The sequence below is a fragment of the Nomascus leucogenys genome, chromosome 4 (assembly GCF_006542625.1).
Source record: "Nomascus leucogenys isolate Asia chromosome 4, Asia_NLE_v1, whole genome shotgun sequence".
Lineage (NCBI taxonomy): Eukaryota > Metazoa > Chordata > Mammalia > Primates > Hylobatidae > Nomascus > Nomascus leucogenys.
In genome coordinates this window covers 1215001-1235007 of record NC_044384.1, presented here as the reverse complement: position 1 = coordinate 1235007, position 20007 = coordinate 1215001, and the positions used below count along the sequence as shown (strand labels likewise).

The 20007-nt window shown below is 49.5% G+C and overlaps 2 protein-coding genes across 4 annotated transcripts in view; one reads left to right on the top strand and one right to left on the bottom strand.

Moving 5' to 3' along the window:
* Nucleotides 1-6673: 6673 nt before the first annotated feature.
* Nucleotides 6674-10299, bottom strand: LOC115834735 (translation initiation factor IF-2-like). 3 transcript variants are annotated; one of them, XR_004029604.1, is made up of 5 exons: nucleotides 9533-10299; nucleotides 8572-8848; nucleotides 7929-8053; nucleotides 7708-7806; nucleotides 7453-7545 (listed from the first exon to the last, which is right to left on the bottom strand). XR_004029604.1 is itself a non-coding variant. In XM_030810248.1 (4 exons), the coding sequence occupies exons 1-4, from the start codon at nucleotides 10221-10223 to the stop codon at nucleotides 7473-7475; spliced, it is 1140 nt and encodes a 379-aa protein (XP_030666108.1). In that variant the 5' UTR covers nucleotides 10224-10299; the 3' UTR covers nucleotides 6674-7472. The 3 variants fall into 3 exon arrangements, 2 of the variants coding, with proteins under 2 accessions (XP_030666108.1, XP_030666107.1); XM_030810248.1 differs by lacking the exon at nucleotides 7929-8053 and having other exon boundaries at nucleotides 6674-7545; XM_030810247.1 differs by lacking the exon at nucleotides 7453-7545 and having other exon boundaries at nucleotides 7710-8053.
* A 76-nt stretch (nucleotides 10300-10375) lies between these two features.
* Nucleotides 10376-20007, top strand: part of SALL3 (spalt like transcription factor 3) — a 19731-nt gene continuing 10099 nt past the window's right edge. The window contains exon 1 of the mRNA XM_003280181.4: nucleotides 10376-10477. Coding sequence (XP_003280229.2) covers nucleotides 10396-10477 — 82 coding nt within the window. The 5' untranslated portion in view covers nucleotides 10376-10395. The remainder of the gene's footprint in view (nucleotides 10478-20007) is intronic.

The window sequence follows — 20007 nt, the reverse complement described above, 5'->3', positions numbered from 1 at the left end:
ACGCTTCATCTTCTCTGATTAGCACAAACAACTAGAAGGTTCTGAGGACCAGGCGGGGATTCCTGTTTAAGGGGAAGCACCCTCCTCAAAAACAGTCCCTGGAAGGCTGGAGACAGCAGAGCGAGCTCAGCATTTGGAGAGGCCCGAGTGTGGCCTGTGGGAGCCCAGGCACGCCACCTAACCTGGTTGCGCCCTGGCTTCCGGCACAGAGACGTCTTCCCAACAGCCAAGTGGCCTCGGACAAGCTATTCCAACTCTTGTGGTTCAGTTTCCTCATCCTTACTAAGGGGACAATAATAAGTACCCAGGGGCTGGGTGCAGTGACTCACATCCGTAATCCCAGCACTTTGGGAGGCCAAGGCAGGAGGAGCACTCAAGGCCAGGAGTTCAAGACCAGCCTGACCAACACAGTGAGACCCATCTCTAAAATAAAACTAAGTAAGTACCTTGCTGGGTATTGTGTGGATTGTAAAGCCCTTAGCACAGGTAAATAATCTGACTTAGGAAGACATGTGCCAACACCATATGACACGGAGGAAATGAGCGGCAGCTCCTGAGCTGGGTTTAAGTGCTCCAATGTCCTGTCCTCTAGTGTCTGGAACAGGAGGGAGTACTGGCGGGTGGGCCGGGCGGGAGGACCATGGTGCTTGCATGCAATGGATGGGCAGTGTATTCTTTTTTCCTTTTTAGGTTTAGGGAATACGTGTGCAGGTTTGTTTTGTGGGTAAACTCGTGTCACTGGGGTTTGTTGTACAGATTATTTAGTCACGCAGGTACTAAGCCCAGTACCCAATAGTTATTTTTCCTGCTCCTCTCCCTCCCCACCTCCTCCAACCTCTTTGATTCCATGTGACCTCACCATTTACCTCCCACTTACAAGTGAGAACATGCGGTGTTTGGCTTTCTGTTCCTGTGTTAGTTTGCTAAGGATGATGACCTCCAGCTCCATCCATGTTCCTGCAGAGGACATGATCTCTATCTTTTTATGGCTGCACAGTGTTCCATGGTGTACCATACCACAAGATACATATGTACGTATGTACCACACGTGTCTGTGCACACGTGTGCCCATTGCACATGTGTGATCTCAAATCACTCCCATCCCAACCTGGCACCCTCCAAGCCACCCACCCACAGTGGGTGCTGAAAGAAGCAATTATGGGCACCCCCAGTGGCTCTGACGTCTGCTTAGAAGACATGGGCCTGCGCCTCCTAACCTGGGTCCATAAAGGCTGGTTGTGACACGTACTTGAGAAGCACAGACGATGAAACCTGCCAGAGCTACGCGGCAGGCGATGGGCTGCAACCAGGATCTTCAGGGTCCACAGAGGAGGTCCCGCTGGAGAGCAGGAGGTGGCTGTGGTGCCCTGAATATGTGAGCAAGTGTGACCCTTTCTGAAATTTGCCACAAGAAATAGACGGTTCCCATTAGCAAGTCTGTTTACCAAGAACTCTCAGAACCGTCGTGTTTTGGGAAATACTGAGATGCCTTTGTAACGGAGAAGGTCGCTAAGACTTCCTGTGCTAGAGGCACTGACTTCCTGCCAGGCCTGGGAAAGACGTGTTTTGGGCTTCTCCGTGGAGGTATTTTTCTCCTATCATGTGTGTCTTATTGTCTGGATGTGTCGCATTCAAGTCTCAGCTCTTCCTTAAGGCCTTCAGAACTTCTGAGACAGAATTTTGAGTGGGCTGACCTGGAACCCCACATTACTCCGGCAGCTCCACTGAGGTCCCCTCTTCCCCAAGGCTCCCATTGTCTGCAACACCCAGAGCAAGCCCACTGCCCAGGCCCCAAGCATCGAGGGTCTTGGCCTTCTCCCACTCACCTTCCACATCCAAGCCGGTCTGGGAGCCTTCGTTCCACCACTGCCCTCTGTGGTCTCAGAGCCTCACGGGACCCCTCTGTCCTATTTTCCATCACAGGGTTCCACATGGCCACGTGACCCTCATGGATACTTTTACTGCCTTCTGCGTTTCTCACACTGCCTGGGGCTCCCTTTTCCAGCCTATCATTTTCCTCCCCCAGCCTCTGAGGACACCTTTATTTAAGGGAGGCCCAACGCCACCACTGTCCAGCCCCTGCTGCCTGCCCAGATCAACAAGCAGGCATGTCACGGCAGATTGTCCCTTCCTAGAGGAATGACTGTAATAAAACACAACTGCAGCCTTTCAGCAACTCATTGAAAGGCCCGAAACACCACTCCCAAGGTCCAGGCATGTGGGCAAGCAGGGCTGAGTAAGGCAGTACTGGCATCTTACTGCACACCGCACTGCACGCAGCAAGCCAATTTTACAACACATGGCAGAACTGGCTACTTAAGAGACAGCTGCAGTGAACACTCCTGAAAAGTGAAGAATCCTGGGTCAAGAAAAGAAAGATCCCTTCAACTTTTCTAGCTTGTGAATTTTGACTTACTAGGTTTTCTTAAAGCAGAGTGCACCTGCACAGCATCCAATCATTTCTAGACTTCAGGCACATCCACCTTCCAACCAGGAGTCGAAATGTTTATAATTAATTCCTTTTTTTGACTTTGCGATTCCAAGAAAGTCAGTTTCTTTGGGGCCCCTGCCTGTGGCTCCTGTGACACCGTCCTTTCCTGGAGACGCTGTGCCTTTCGTTCTTCCATTTCTGATTTCCAGCAGAAAAGTGCTGATGAGTCAGACATCCACACTCGAAGGCACAGAATACGTGCTATCAAGCAAAACTCAGCAGAGGCGGGCCTGGGGGACAAGGGAGACACAGGAACCCCGGCAGATCCGTCACATGGCCGGGCGGCACAGGCTCTACAGTGCCGGCCCTGGTTCTGCCAAGGTCACGAGGAGGCCTCACAGCTGGCCCCCAGTCTGCCCAGGCCAGGCATCTCTGGGCGCCAGCACGTGGCCCCTGGACACACCTGTTGACTATTTAGCTAAGCAAGCCACATGGCCCAGTTTGAGAATTAGATGATCACTCTGCTCTCTTTCATCCTGGAGACCGCACTGATTCTAATCTATCTGAATCTGGTACCTCTTCTCCTGTCCCTGACCTGCCAGGACAGCCCGAATGGGATCTGTGGGCCAACAGCTCAGTGCAATGGGTCACAGAGAAGACGCCCATCCTGGAACGCGAGCGGGAGCCACCCCCGCCCCTGCACTCGGCCCTCTTTGTCCCCTGCTCAGCGGTCAAGGACCTTGTGGTGAGCGCCTCTCCACAAACGCAGCATCCTGCGGAATTCAGCCCTGCACTTTTGCAGAGCTTGGAGCCAAGACAAATGACATTTGTGATCACGAGAAAGTCAAGAACGATGGAAACGGTTGCATCGAAGTTGTGCCCGCTTTCTGAAACTTCTTTGAACTCGATGTGCAGGGCAGGGGAGCTCTATGGCCAGGAAAAGTGCGCAGGGGGCGTCCCCGCGTCGGGCGCGCACACAGCCAGAGCACGGGGCTCCCCACGCGGGTTTGTCTCGGACGCAGAGGGGCCGAGAGCGGAGACGTGGACGCGGCATTTCTGACGCCAGGAGCTCCGGCGCGCGCTCCCCTTCCACAGTCCCCGCCCCGCAGGCCGAGAGAGGACCGCGGGGACCTGCGAGGGGCTGGGCCGTCCAGGAGGCCTCGGGTCTGCGCCCCGCTCAGCCCCCGCAGGACGTCTTTGGCGAGAGACGCGGTTCTGAAATCAGCTGTGGGGCTTCGCCCAGGCCCGTCCTCTGGCTGCGACCATCCAAGTGGCCCCCGCGTGGTGAGGCGGGGCCAGACCCGGTGACCTCCGAGGGGTTAGAGCCCTGGGCGGGGGCGGGGGCCAGTCCTCCTCCCGAGAGGGCGCCGCGGGGACACAGCCCACAGCCGGGAGCGAGCGGGACACCGGCCTCGGGCCTGACACCGCCCACCCCAGGGTGCCCGAGCCCCGCTGGGACCCGCTCAGAGCCCTGGGACCGCCCTGGGGCGGGACCGACGGGAGCGGGGGGAGCGAGGATCCGTCCCGCCGTCGGAGTGGAGCCCGGAGCCAGGGGGTCCCCCGTCCGTCCCCAACCCCCGCGGCCTCGCTAATAAGGCAATTTCGGGGGCGGGGTCCCCGCGCTGCCGCCCCCGCGCCTGTGGCCGCATTATTTTCACAGTCACCTCCCCGCCCCCATTTGACGCGCGACGTCTGAGGTCGCGGATATGCGGTGGGAACAGACCGCGCCGGGGCGTGTGAAATGAGGGTGCCCGGGTACCCCTCCCTACACGTAGGGTCCCGCAGGCAGCCGCGCCTTAAGGCCAGGGTCGAAGCCTGTGGGTGCGGACACAGGGAACGTTCGAGGAGACAGAAACTGGGTTCGTCCCTGCGTTCCACCCGCCGCACCCTTAAGCCTCACTCTCCCCAAAACGCGCCCGAAACTCGGCCTCGACGGGACCTCGGGGCCCGGCGACCCTCGCAGCCTCCCCTGGGCAAATCCGGATTGCCCCTGGAACCCCTCGCACGCGCACGCGCACGCGCGCACTCACACGGACGCGCGCGCGGGCAAAGGCTCGTCCCCGCGCTCAGGCAGCCCGGACTGGCGCGGGGGGGCGGGGCGGATGGAGGGAAGCGAGGGGGCAGGAAATGCCGTTAATTGAGGGAAACGCGCATGCATTGCACCGGCGGCCTTTGATGTGCGCCTCCGGGCCAGCCCGGCCCTTCCACGCCGGCGAGCCCACCCGGCGTGCGCCCCTCTCCGCCGGCGCTCCCGGGAGCGCAGAGCCAGCCTGAGCGCCGAGGACGCGTGGCATTGATTTCCAACGAGCAGGAGGCTGTGGGCTCACTCTGTCTCTAACGCGAGACAGTGCGTGGAGCCCTTTTTGTTTCTCCCCCAACCCCTGGGCCTCCCGGGGTGGGTCCGGAGACCGAGCGCTGCGGGGGATGACCACGCTGACCGCGGGTCCTCATTGGGGAGAGGCCGCCTTGTCTTGACCTAATGTATGTACACATATAAATACAGTGCTCGTCCAAATGACATTCCATTCACTCTCCCTCCCCCTCTTTTTCTTTTCATCATCAGCAAATAAAGATTAGCCGGGAAGATTATAGAAAGCGTTTTCAGGCTGGCGCTGATCTTTATTCCAGGGGCTTTGTGATGATATTGATGATGATGATGGTCAAGTGGACAGTTTGATTTTTGTGTTTGGAGCTAGTTATAAAGAATCAATATTATATCAAGGGGTAACTTTCGTGATAAAGGACTTTAACCACTCTGGCTATTCATCATAAGTCTGTTGCAAGCAGATAGGTCAAAAGAAATTATATTGCACTAAAGAGTGAGTCTTCTTATCTCTCCCATACCAGGGGAATAAGGGACAAGCCGATCGATACAGTAGCTGCTGTATACTTCTTGCAATTATCAATAGCTGATTTCGCCTTTTGAGGCCTGCATCTATTAATGCAAGCTAATAATAATCGTTTCAGCCTCCCTATAGGCAAGGAGTCAAAGTTTTAACTTGCTAGCATTATTTATGTAATCATACATGCTGAAATGCCCCTCCTGGTCTACATGCAGCCCCGAGCCACAGTTTAGCCATCAGGAAAGAAGTACTTCACCATCGTTTGCATCCCTCAGTGCGAAGACGATTGTGAGCTGATGTTTCTGTGTATGCCATAAAAAGCCACGGAATGTTTGCTTCTGATGACTACGGTGAAGCTACACAGCGTCCTGGAATAAACACACAGGAAGGCTGCGGAGCACACAACAAAAATGGCTTGATACGCTCCACACCCGGCTCGCATCTGTTAAAAATATTTAGGCATATTTATCTCGATAGCTTTGAAAGCAAAGGAAGTCACAGCAGTTGTATCCAGTGTGGACAGGGCAGTTAGCTATGTGCTGGTTTATTTACATAGAGCATTTCATTTTTATGGGGAAAGTTATCTTCAAGTAGGCAAACAGAGGATTGGAAAAAGCGTTTTCAAAAAACCATAAATATAATTTTTGGCTACACGTTTCCTAGCACACCTCCGCCCAATGTAACAGAAAAGCAACATCTTTATAATTGGCACTTGACATGCTGTTTGCGTTGGGCTGTGGCACACCAAGCACAGATTTCCTGTTGATGGAAACATTTATCATCCTGATTGCCCCAGAGTGGCAGGTGGTGTTATCAATTACCTCTTCTTACCAATAATAATATTAGTATGGTAATATCTTTGCTCAAGTGAGAACCAATTAGCAGTCACTTGTCACAGCATTAAAGGCACAAAATCATGCTGAATTTAACTCTAAGAACCTAAAACAAAAGTTGGGGGTAGGGGAGGAACCAGAGGGAGGGAGAGAGGTGGCCAGAGAATAGAAGAAAGGAACTTTGGGTGGGGGGGAAGAATGAAAGAAGACAGAAAATGAAATGAAAGCCCTAATATTTGAATTTTTTGTTTGTCTGCATTAAGTGGTTGGGGAAAATAAACACTTGTAAACAAAGCATCAAATGCACCTTAGGTAAAACTAGCTTCTGTGAATCTGGGGCCAGGTAGCTTCAATAAACTGTGACTGTGATGGTAAATTAAAACCAACTATTCCACTTCCAATCAATCTTGCAGATAGGCTTTGTTTTATCTGAATGATACCGATTGAACCAAACACCTAATTATATGTTTCATTAATGTAAAATATACAGCATTAATTTGTAAATAATATTAGACAAAATAATAATGTGTCACCTCTTAAGATGAAAACAACATTGCAAGAGGAAAGACAATTAACAAATTACATTTAATTACAGGGAAGAAAAGCAACTTTTGTTTTTGCGAGTGTTTAGGTATGACAATATTAAGAGACAGTGATCATGTGATGACGAGTATGTGTGTGCCCCTCCGAGTCTGCACTACACAGGCACATGGCCCAGCGTCCCTTTAATCTGGGCACGACTAGAGCGCACGTCCTGTCTCATCTGCGAAAATATTCCGTAGACACGCTGTCACTTCGCAATAAATCTATGGTTGCAACTCAGGCTTAAAATGCAAACGCTGTTATTAAAAGTTGTCGCACTGAGTAAGAGCAATTAAAGTTTCTGATCTGAGTATAGAGAAGGAAGAAAAGCGGGAACAAGCCAGTCAAGAAGTCGCACGCCTTTTATTTTCTACCTTTGCTTTCTTAAAAAATTCATCTTGTTCACTTAAGTCAATTTTTAAAAGGGTGCACCGCAGAAATTACTCGTGAGCGCCACTTCAGCTGTGGGGGCATTCGTACAAGTTTCCGCTGCACACACAGCCTCCCGGGCCCTCTCCTCCAAGGCTCTGCCGGATCTTCCAACGAAATCCCAAAGCAGCCTGCGCTGGGGAACCCGTAACTCTCTCCAGATCTCTGCACCTCGCACCGCCCGGAATCTGGGATGGCGCCCACGCAGGGCTGGGCCAAGGGCAGAGCTCGCACCCTGCCTTCACGCCCGGTTCACTTGCGTCCACGAAAGCACCGTGCCAGCCTCCTCCATCTTCCCACTCGCACAACGCACGGCGACCCGCGCAACACTTCTGCAATCTGAAGGCTTGCTTCTTACAAATAAAGGGCCAGAGTCGCACACTTGCCTTCGTTGGAGGGACTCAGAAGATCTTCCCCACGTCCACACCTTGTAGGAAATGCAAAACAGATCGATGAAATTAAAAAGCTGCATTTGGAAACCCCAGAAAGACCTAAAGACATCGTGCCAGTTTGTTGGAGAGAGGGGTGCGGGACAGGGGGAGCGGGCCTTACGCAACAGAAAAGGTGGGCACAGCGCGCTTAAACTGACCCAGTGAGGAGTTGGTGCCGCCGGGCCAGAGGCTGCGAGTCCAGCTGGCTCTGGACTTGCTCCGCAGGCGTCAGACGCCGTGGGAACCTGTGTCTTCTTCTTCTCCCCAAAGTGTGTCGGTTAAAAAAAAAAATAGTAGTAGTAGTAGTAGTAGTAATGGCAAGGAAAAAAATAAAAATAAAAAAGGGACATAATTAACCAGGTCATAAAAGCTAGGGCACCTTCGACCAGGGCTCTGGCCCTCCAGCGATCGTTTTGCGTTGTTTCTCTTCTCAAAAGTAGTCTCAGACCCCTGCCTTTCCGCTGCGGCTCTGCGACTTCCCCAAACTCTTTAGTCCTGTAAATTCTGCAAGAAACTCCCATCCTGCAAGCTGCTTTTCCCCCTCCCCGCTGCGTTCCTTTTTTCTCTCCCCACCCGCGCCGCCTCTCTATGCCCCTCTTCTCAGAAAAATTCCTGCCCCCCGCGCGCCCCAAAGCCCGGGCTACAAACTTTTCCCCGCCGGGCGCCTCTGCGCCAGATGCCGGCGCGTCTCCACAAAGCCTGAGCATCTGCACAAGTTCGCAGCCTAACTGCGGGATAAAGACGTTTTCCCCGTAGCTTAACTAGAAAAGAGCCATCGATGGGTGTGTTAAACGGGATAACTACAGATTTCAAACATCTTTTGTCTGTCTTGAAAAAAAATAATCCAAATGAATACGCCCGCCACCAAAAGGCAAAATAAAACCAACCTTAAGGGTTTTTTTTTTTTTTTCAAAAGTGGCGATAGGGGCTGTTTGGACCTGACTCTAACCTGCGCCCTCCCTTCCTCTATGACTCTCCTGCGCTTTTCCTGAAACCCAAAGCTCTGACTTCGTCAAACTTACACAATTAAAGGCGGGCGGGAGAACGCGGGCTGGGAAGCAAGCGGGAAGATTCTAGAATGGAAGGGAGCCCGCCGAGCGCCGCGAGCCACGCCAGGCCGGGTCCGATGGAGCAGGCGGGGATTCCTCCCCCAGGCGGACCCCCACCAGCAGCCCTGCCAGGAGCTCGCGGCCTGCGGAGCGCCCCGGGTCGGCCGCTCACCGCCCGCTTCCCCCAGCGAACGACTCGGGGAAGCTCCGGGAGGCCATCTGTGCTGACGCTTCACACCATACAGGGCCACTTGCAAGGACAAAAATACGAAATTTAGGAAACGAAAAAAGACGTACTGGGGCGAGGGGCGCGGGCGCGGCGACGACGGGGCCGGGGCACATCCTGGCGGCCGCTCGGGGAGAGGACACGCGCGGGATGGAGCGCGGCGGATGCACGGCCGCGGGTGGGAGTACGCGCCTGTGCGCGTGGGGCGAGGGCGAGAGCGCGTGCGTGCGGCCGCGGGAGAGGGGGCGGGCGCGTGTGCGGGGAGCGCGCCGCGCCAGCTGCCCGAGTGTGGGGCCGATCCAAAATGCGAAGCCCCCTCACCTGACCCCCGTGTCATCCCCGAAATCCCGGGAACGGGGTGGGCCGCGCGCGGGACTTTGGTAGAGTTGGAACTTTCGGTCGCGCTCGCTGCCCACTCCGCTGGCGCCCTGTGGCCCGTGGGGAAGGGGGACTAGGGTGGGGACACCGGGGCCCTGCGGTCCCCTCCCTTTCCTGTATTTAAGAAGCCGCCGGCGGCGCAGAGGCCCAGGCGGGCTGGCGCGGGGGCGAGGCGGCCCCGGTGGCGGCAGCGGGCGGGGCGGGCGCTCCGGAGTCGGTGGGGCCCGCGGGTTGTGGGGCGGGGAGAGGGGGGAGTGGGAGGGAGGGGGAACGCAGGGGAGGGGAGGGGAGGGGAAGGGAGGAGCCGCGTGGCCCGCGCCGCTTCCGAACCGGAAAGTTGGTCTTGCCGAAGTCCTGCCACCCCGGCGTGCGCACTCCGCTCCGCTCCGGCCGCGAGCCTCCGAGCCCGGCCGGCCGCCGGGGGAAGCCCGCGGAAGGGACGCGGGGCCGGGCGAGAAGGTCCGGAGAGCGGGGGGCACCTGAGCCCGAGCGGGCCCGCCGCGCTGAGCGGCGCCGAGAGCCGCGGCGGAGCAGCGAAGGCGGCCGGCCGACCCCGCGCGCCCGGAGCAGGAGGCGCGGCGCCCGAGCGGCCCGGGCGAGACAAAGGCGCCGGGTCGGAGCCCTGCCCGCGGCCGCTCGCTCCGGGAGGGGCCGCCCGGCGGCGGCGGGGGGGGCGCGGGCGGCGGCGCAGACACTCTATAAAGGGGCGAGCCCGGCGCGCCGGCGGAGACGGCGCCGCGCGGACGCCGCCAAAGTTTGCTGCCTGCGCCCTGCGGAGGGACGGCCACCGCGGCCCGCGCCGCACCCGGGCCCCGCCAGAGCCGCACCGGGGGCGGCCGAGGAGCGCGGCGCCGGAGCCCGCGATGTGAGGCGGCGCCGGGCAGCGCGCGCCCCGGTCTCGAGGCGCCGCGGCCCCCTCCTCGCCGGCGCGGCCGCTAATTGCGAGCGCGGCCTCATTTGCATAGGCCGCCGGAGTCCGCTGGAGCCCGGCCAATCGGCGCGGCCCTCCGCTAATGGCCATGCATTATTCACCAGCCTAATTGCTCAGCCCCATGCGCGGCCCGCGCAGCCGCCGCCGCCCCGCGCCCCGCGCCCCGCGCCCGCCCGGCCGCCCTGCGCCCGCCCCGCGCCGTCCCCGCCGGCCGCCCCGCTGATGTCGCTGCCCCGCGCGGGGCCCGAGCGCGGCTAGCAGCATGTCTCGGCGCAAGCAGGCCAAGCCCCAGCACCTCAAGTCGGACGAGGAGCTGCCGCCGCCTGACGGGGCTCCCGAGCACGGTGAGGGCCGGGGCTGCGGGGTGGCCGGGGGGTCTGGGGCTGCCCATCCGGGCTGGGGAAGCGCGTGCGGCGGGAGCGGCTGCGCGCGTCCGGGAGCGAGAGAAAGTTCCCTGCTTCCCGCGAGCAAGTGTCCGCCCCGCGCCAGGCCGGCCGCGGGGACCCGGGTACTTAGCCGGAGCGCGCGCGGCCGCGGAGAGAGTTGTGGGCGAAGTAAACTTGGCTCCTCTCCTCGGAGTCGGGGAGCTGCCCGCGAAGGGCGCCGAGGCCGCGGCCGGCTCGAGGACGGCTCGGAGGCCGGGGCGGGAGGGAGTCCACGGTGCCTCCGCCTCCGCGCCGCCCCCCGGGGTCTCTGCGCCAGGACGCTGGGGCCGGCCTCGGCGACCCCGGGGCGAGCGCGGCAGCGGGGAAGGCGACCGGAGCCCACTTACCGCCGATCGCGGGTTGGGGACCCCGCCGCCCGGCCAGCTTTGTTCGGCGCCCCGGGGGCCCGCGCCACCTCCCCGGCCCCCCGCACCGCCTCGGGTGACCCGCGGTGTCCCAGCGCGTTGACGCAGTCTGTGATCCCTTGCGAGACGAGGAGAAGGTCGGGGGCTCGGCCCTGCCTAATGGCCGCCTGGGGAATTAAGCTGGGGGTGAGCGCGGCGGCGGCCACCTGGGCCTGGCCCCTGCTCGCGGCAGAACCCCGGCGTGTTTCCGGGGCGTTCATTGCAGCGTCTGCGCGGGCCTTCCCTCTCCCTTCTTTTTGGATCCGCCGAGGCCGGGCGCTGGAGACCTCGCCTTTGCGGTCATTTCGCTGGTAGGAGCGTCCTCTTCGAAACATCCAAGAGCGAAGGGCAGGCGCCGCGAAAGTTAAGAGACTGGCGAAGGGCTGGACTTCCCAGAGTGGCGCCTTAGCCCCGCAAAGTTTGGGGCGCCTCCACCCCCTTCGTCGAGTTAAAACCTGGGCCCGCGGCGCCCAGGCTTCGGCGCGCCCCGCGGGGCCCCCAGGGCGCCAGGAAAGAGGGCCGAGGAGGGGCGACCCCACGACCCCGAGCCTGCAGCACAGCTCGCAGTAAAATAATTTGCTCCTTAAGAAAATAGGCAGGCCGACTTTTATGATTGACCTATTACAAGTTGTTGGAGGCAGATGGTGATCTTTTTACTCTGAGAATGAGACTGTCTGCGAAAAGGAAACGGGGCGGAAGAGTTTCCCACACAGTGGAGTAAAGTTTGACAAAGCAGGTAGACACCCATGTCGGATAAGAACTAGAGAGCATGCTTATGACGCGGCTGGAGAATTAATGAATTAAATAAAATTAGTGAGCTCGCTGGGGTTTTTTTGTTGCGGTGGAGGTAAGGGAGTCTTATCTGTGTAGCCAAGTCAGCCAAGATTAGAACAGGCGATATGCTAAAAAGAAACGCTTGCATATGGTGGGTAGATTAAGGACAAAGAATCTTTTTGTCATGGAAATGGATTTTTTTTTGTTTTGTTTACTTCATCACATAGAATTTCTCACACTTGGTTTGTTTTGTATCGCCCTCAATGACTACATGATCAAATGAATGGATTTATTTCTGCCGAATGAGAAAGACAGTCTTTCCTTCAAAAGAACTACATTGCATCCCAGTGAGGAATTTTAAAGCTTTATTATTGTGGCTCCTGAATAGCTTAAAATCGGCTTTCACAGCCGCCCCAAAATGCAACAATGTAAATACTTCTCAGCTTTGTAGGGTCGTTATCAAAATGTGCCATGTCTCCTTTTATTAAAGCATATTTTAATTAATAGAGTAAACCCCCTTGTATTTAACAATTAACAAGCTGAGGCACTGCTATTCATTTTTAATTTCACTTCAGAAATGTGAGCATGCTGAACTTAATAGTGTAAACATGTGGAGGGCTATATCGCCTATATTTGAAAGCCTAAGATGGGATAAATTATTCACAAGTTCTACTTGAATCCCTCTTGTTGCTGCTCGAATTTATTTAGAGATGCAAAATATTAAGGTTTTTTACCCATGGTGGAATTAAAGTTCTTGTCCAGCCTGTGTTTTTCACAGCATCCAGAGTTGTAATCCAGACGTCGCCACAGTTCCTGGTCCTATTTTGCAACAGGCCCAAAGTACCGTGTCTGGGGCTGAGTCGGTCGAGCAGTTTCCATGCTTGTTTGAGAGAGTTTAGGCGAACTGGTTTTTTTAAGTTCTTTCTCATTTAATTATATTCGAAGCAGCTTGTTCAAGGAGCATAACAGACATTCTGTTCCGTGTTAAGTCAAGGAATGCCCCATTTGTGTATTACTCGGTCGCACTCAGCATCGTTCCTAAGATAACTAAGTAAAAATTTTTGAAAGATAAATGGGTGTGGAAACCAAATTACTCCAACCTGAATCAGATCTCCTCAAAATTTTAATTTTGTTAAATGCAATGGAAATAGACCGTGCCGGAAGTTACAAGTGAGCTCAGTTAGTTCAGTGTTTTAGAAACGAGGTAAATAATTCCTTTGTATCACTCGGGGAGTGACATATTAATTAAAGCAGCAGGTCCATCTACATGCAGTAAAATGGAAAGCTACTGATAATGTCCTGCAGAACGAATATTCTATGCAAAAATGTTTAGTATAATGGGGGACAGAGATGCAGTCACATTAATTTACAGCACAAAGCCTGTATCTCTTAAAAAAGAATTATGATTTATTTTTGAAGCAATGAAAAGATTCTATACAAAAATAACTGGTGCTACCCAAACCTTATCACTACAGGAATGAAACATGACATGTCTAGAATGAGAAAAAGTAAGGATAATTTCTGTAAAGTTCTAAAGTCATCCTTTTGTTAAAAAAAAAAAGTCATTGAGACATTCCTAACAGAAATTGTTTTTTACAATTACTTACTTGCAAATGATCTCATTCCTATTTTAGAAGAAAGGTGCTGCAGCTTTGGGATCCGGTTAACTTTGCGCCACTAGTGATCCTGTGAGCCAGCTGAATGTTTTTGTTCTAAGAAAAATTAATTAAAACTTCCAATGACAGTTATATGCCCACTAAGAACTTTAAAAGATACAATATTGCTATTCTTTATTGTATAAAATATAATTTAAGAAAGATGTATTTTATTGTTGTTAGAAAATATGTATTTAAGAAGGAACAAAAGGGTATTATAATTTAAAACCATTTACCATCCTGTATTTTGTTTGTTAGCACTAATTGCTTCAAAGTGTTTTTGTTTTGTTTTGTTTTTTTCTGGAAACTTAGAAGTATATGGCTGTCTTAAAAATCCTTTTCAATGTGTTGAGCATGTGATTTAAGAATTTACCAGTGGTCTTCACAGACTGTGTTTGAATTAAGGGAAAGAAGCTCGGCCACCAGTGCTTGGCGCAGGATCTTTTTCTTTTATCTGTATATGCATGGTTTGCCCTCAGTGCTCCCCCAGCACACTACACACATTTACAATTCAGCATACCAAAAGGAACAATGCAGGAGCCACTTTCTAACATTCACAGGCAGATTGCTTTCTCTGAAACATGAAAGGTAAAAAGTAAGTAACCGGCTTGGGTGAGGGGAGAGGAAAAGAAGACTTTGCAAACATTTCTTTTAAAAACAACATTAAAAAACTTAACCTAGTTAAAAATGCACGTTTCTGTAATCAGCAAAAAAGCCTGCCAATTAATTCCCACCTTACAGAGAGAGAGAGGTGATGAGGTAACAGTTCTCGAATTTTATGTGCAATACATTTTCAACTTCCATGGCATACGCATTATCCAATATTTTTAGATCTGTTGTTCAAAGCCAGAAAAAGGTATGGAGTAACAGCAGGAATTACTTAGCAAGCTGATTCTTTTTTGTATACAAGATGATGGTAAAAGTGGGTCAAATTTCTTTTCCAACTGCAATCTCTAAAAAGCTGTACCATTCATCTCCAGGTAGCCCTAAGAATATTTTCTTTCGGGGAGAGTTCAGCAAAAGCACAACCAGGGTTTCTATTCTGTGTGCTGACCATTAGTTGGAATTTAGCATTCTTAAAAGTATTGGCACTGGCTTTTATTTAAGTACAATAAAAATCTTTCTCACTCCTAATGAGGATATGAACCATCTTTCAGTGCTGCAAGATAGTTCCAAGAAGCGTAACTTTTAAATATAACAGGATTTTTTGTTTTTATTAGTTTTTATTTTCCTACATGATTTGTTCAGTAGTTGCCAGAATAAGACCAACATGTTTTAGTCTTGGAAGGACAGGTTTGTAGTTACAGGATACCTTAATTACTACACATTTCATAAACAATGAAACAAAATGTATGTAAAAACTGAGCAATTTAATATTCCAAGTAAACTTTTATTTAAAAAAAAAAAAAACCTGTCTAGGGTTCTCTTGTAATTTCAACACATTTATGGTTTAAAATGCAGCTAACTGACTTCCAAGCAAACCAGGCCAGTCATATTCCAGAAAGTATAAAATATTAATTGTAATAAAATAACGGAATGGTTTCTGTGTTAGAGATGAAGATTGATTTGTTTCTTAATTAAAGGGAAGAGTTCTCGAGACTGAGACGGTGTCCACCAAGGGGATCTGACAATGCCAGTGTGGTGTCTAAATATTTTCCTCTGTGGGCCTGTCTTTTTCAATCACCTTCAGATTAGTTATGCTTACTATCTAAAATCCCTACCCCCTTTGCATTCTCTGCGAGCATTAGCAGCCAGCTCGGCGCAGAAAGCCTTTTTGTCTGATGTCTGAAAAGGTGGGGTTGCAGAGTGCTGGCCAGCTTCCGACCGTCTCTCCCTGAAGGTGGGTAGTTAGAAGTGCTTTGACAAGCCTTGCTGATTTAACCTTTGCCTGCTTTGCCCTGCCAGGGGTGGCCACTAGATGTCAAGCTCATAATACAATTAGTGCATCTGTGCTGTTGACCTTGGCAACAGGGCTCACCACTGTTCTGTTAAGTGTTAACACTGAATCTGAGTGTTAACTAGAGATCCCGCGAGCTTGCGCCATGCTGCACGGCTTCTCAGACGCCATCTAGTTCAGCACAAGTGTTTATAGTTCTTAAAGAAGAGGAGAAAACGGCTTTCTTTTGTGTAGCTATTGCATCTTGAACTGTTTAATTAACCCTGCAGGTGCCGCGGCACTTTGTCGTGATTCGTCGGTGTTACTGGTCTTTTCGAGAGTGACCTTCACCGCACTGTTTGGTAATTCTGTTGTAGGATCTGTATACATGCAGTCACTGGCTTCAACGACCCAGGGCAGTGGCTTTTCCAGGATGATTTTTTTGCATATGTGCAAACTTTGCCTGTAGAAATGAAAGTGCCATGAAGTGCTGACAAATGATGGAAATGATTCCATCGCCTGATCCTGAGTGTGAGCGGGCTGATGGTCACAGCTGATCGTAGCCTTGTTTCTGGACGCAGTGTGGCTCATGTGCCCCTCTAGAGCTATTCAGGTGTGGGCATTTATACGTCTAAGTGGTTTTGCATATTTATTTCTATGCGTAGTGGATTTGAAAAATGGACAGTGTTTGGGTGCTTTCAAGTAGGCATGTCATGAAATAGCACGTTTAATTTCATGTGTCAAATCAGTGAGACCACAGCCTTTGAATTTAAACCATCTGCATCTTCACCACAAGTGATTTAGCAAAACCTTGTTTTCACCCCCTCATCAAATTTCGATTGAAATTGTTTGCATTAGCTCACATATTTCAGGTCTGCGTATTTTTCATTAGGCATAGATAGTGATACATTTGCGTTCATTATAAGTGTGATGACAGAATAACATCTAAATGAAAGAACTATTGTGCAACCTTGAAGTGTAACAAACATCTTATTATTTGAAGCAGCGTCGAGGGCAGATAGTTAAATGCGAGTGCTGTCCAGCTCCCATCTGCATGTACCCATAAAGGCAACAGTGTCTCCTCCCGGGTGCTTCACTGCACAGGTTAAAAACTGCAAATGTTTTAAACAGAAGACAGTTGGTGACGGTGCCACAGGTGGTCGTGACTTAACAAATTTGAGGTGTGGGCCACTGCGTCGACGCGCGGGAGTGTGTGGTCAGAGCCGCGTTGAGCATGGCAAGAGTGCCCTCCACTGTTCAGCGCTGTGCGCACACGCTCTGAGGTCTGGGGAAAAGGACAGAAAATTTTTCTATTGCGTCTGGAATTTCTTCTACATTGTTAAACACAGTAGGGGTCTCTATTTGTCTCCTCCTGTTTCACAGCTTGGGCTCAGTATGTGATAATTCATCTTTCTTTATGGGATTCGAAGCTATCATAAGGAGTTAAAAAGAATTAATTTGCAGGAAAATAAGTGTCTCCTAACAATTTAGGAAAACTGGAAAAATGCTTTCTGGATTTTTAAGAGATGGAAAGGCAAAGGAAAAAGTCCGTTTTCCTTTCCTGAAGATCCACGTGGCATTTTAGAGTTACTAATTGAAGTGGATAAGTTAACATCCCTTTCCCTGCACTAAACAAATTCTGCTTCTCTTGCTAATTGTAATGAGTAAAAAATATGCCGCAAAAGTGTATTGAAGGTGAGCTTTTGAGATTGATAAAGAAAATTACAGAACACCTATTTTAATACTACTTTGTAATTGGTTAGCTTACTTACAAGCCACTGTACTTGAAATGCTAAGAGCTGTAGCTTGAAATTTTTGAAGAAAGCATCGTCTTAAATATTATATATGTATATATAGCATATCTTAAGTTATATATTTCATACACAAACAAAATGTATGCAAAAATTGAGCATTTTAATATTATTTTAAGTAAACTTATTTAAAAAAAAAAACCTGTTTTAGGTTATTTCTCATGTAAAACCAAATCAGAGGATTAGTTTGCTTGGAAATCACACAGCTGCATTTTACACACACATATTACAATGATGTTTTTCACTTGTGGCTTTAAAAAGATCGTCCAGGCTAAAAATGCTGCCTGTCATTCTGATAGACGATAGATAGATTCTGTAACAGACCAGGGATTAAAGCTGAGCGAAGACCAAAAACAGACAGTCTGAGGGGCTCCTTTCACACCGAGAGTCACTCCTAAGAATAGGAACACTTTTGTTAAACATTCTGTGTATATTTTATTAGTGCTAAGGGGAAAATCCATGTATTTTTTTGAACTACCGTCTTTGAAGCTATGCTTTTGTTAGAGGTTTTCTCTGAAAGGCCTGTGGGACTTTCCTCCCCTCTTCTGTACAACTGAGAAACACAGACAGGAAGGAATGTGCACATGGTAATAGAGGCCCTGGAAATCTAGGTGTAAACAGCAGATATTGGGATCACTGTAAATTAAATGGAAAAAAAAGCTATGTTTTTATCCTGTGTAGTGCAGATGGCCAACGTGGCGCCATGGGTGTGATACTTAATTTGAGATCAGCCAAGGGGGGCTGTGGCAGAGCAGCTCCTGAGGCCGCCTTCACATTCACATAGAAGCAAATGGGTTAGTACTTCCTAAAAGTAGCCCCGGCCAGATACTCTCATTCACCAAGAAGGGAAGAGTGTTGGCTAAGTTGTTAGTTGGTAAACTGGTTGGCATTTTTCTTAACTTGTTCTAATAAAATCCCATTCCTGCCCATCCCCTGCCTGTTTACAGTTTCACTCTAAGTTCTGTTAGTTGGTGAACTGGTTGGCATTTTTCTTAACTTGTTCTAATAAAATCCCATTCCTGCCCATCCCCTGCCTGTTTACAGTTTCACTCTAAGTTCTGTTAGTTGGTGAACTGGTTGGCATTTTTCTTAACTTGTTCTAATAAGATCCTATTCCTGCCCATCCCCTGCCTGTTTGCAGTTTCACATCTCTTAGCTGTTGAATAGTGTGCAAAAAATAAGTTCCTTTGACATTAATGATAATGTTTGCAATGCTTGCTTTTTAATTCGCCCCTTAAAGAGAGGAAGAAAATGAACATTGCATTGGAAATAAATTTCTCAAACTTGTCACTGTTATACTGTTGTTACAGTGCCTCGCTGACATGGTTTTGCCTTGACATAAAAAGTTTAGGCCATATTAATTAATGTAATAACTTCTATTTTTGGAACATGCATACAGGCCAGTTCAAAATACAAGTTTAATTTAAAAAGATGGTTAAATACGTTTGAATCTGACATAATACTGGCTTTAAATGATGGCAGGATTAAAGGGCTTTAGAAGTTTATATGATAAAATTGTGGACTAAATTCACATCTTTCCCATATGGGTTTGCTTGTTATAGACAGCACTTAAACGTAAGTAAATAATGTCAGATTGGCACATAAACACTGTAATATATGCATTTAATCATCATAATGAAAAGGGCCATGGAAGCAGCTAATAAGAACTTATTTTAATTCTTCAGAATGCATCAGAAGCCAGCACTCAGTCTGCAAGCCAGCAAAATGTCTTTCTAGTTCTCAAGAAACTCTGTCCTTAGTAAAATATGTTCACTTTGGTTATTTCCTACAACCAGTTCAGTCAAGTGCTTACTATTGTTCTTTAATAACGTTCTTAAAGTATGCAGACAGAATTTCAATTCCATATGTGATTGTTTCAATTCCACATGTGAGTGTTTTTAACCTGTATTTCTTTTATTCGGGGCTATGTTGTGAAATTCGTTCTTATCTACAACTTTTATGGAATGCTAATCACATTCAAATGTTGATAGTGAGACAGTCACAGCTTGAGCACGTGAGAACAATTGAGGTGATCACACTGATATTTTATACACACCTCAATAGAAAGTATAGATGATGATCCTGATTTATTTGCCTGAAATAATAAATCTGAATTGTATTGAAATTTTTTTCCTTCATTAATAATAACCTTTAAGGTCTGTTTTAGTCAAAAGTCAAATTTATTATGGAGCTTTGCTTATAAAATCCAGCATAGTCTGTTTCCTTGGGCTCATTAACAAAATGAACTGTTAACAGGTCCAAATGGTCACAATGACATTTTTTAACACAATTTCCTTTTTCAATTTTGAAGGAATAAGTGGGAGCTTATTTTACTTTGAAAAGAATATCTTCATTGTATTGGTAATTATCACTTATAATTGCTTTAAACAAAATGACTATTTGGCAGAAAGTGCTTAAACATTCCATGCACGGTTTCCACAATCGAGAAACAGTTGCAATTTAGCAAACTTACCAATGGGAAAAGTGAAATTATGTGTGGAAACACTTCCCAACATCCATGAATTAGGAGGTGAACCCTAAAAATATTTAACATTAAAAAAACTAATGGGAATGTAAAAATGCAAATTGTTAAGGTAAATAGAGATTTGCTTGGGTCAGGACCTTTGCAAAAAGCACAAGATCTTTGTGAAAAACAAAAGTGATATTTATCACACGCTATGGTTTGTGACAAAATCTGGGAAATGTTCATTTTTAAAGATAAAATTTATTTGTGGTTATGTAAGTTAATTCTTTCAACACTGAACTCACTTTAAATGATCCAAGGATCAACCTAATTTTAAAGCATTTTTCTCAATGAACTGTCCCTAATACATATTCCCTATAAAGAAAAAGTATTCTTTTAATAAGATACACACTTTGTAAAATTGTAAATATATATAGTACCTGAATGTTTTTGCATAGCATATGT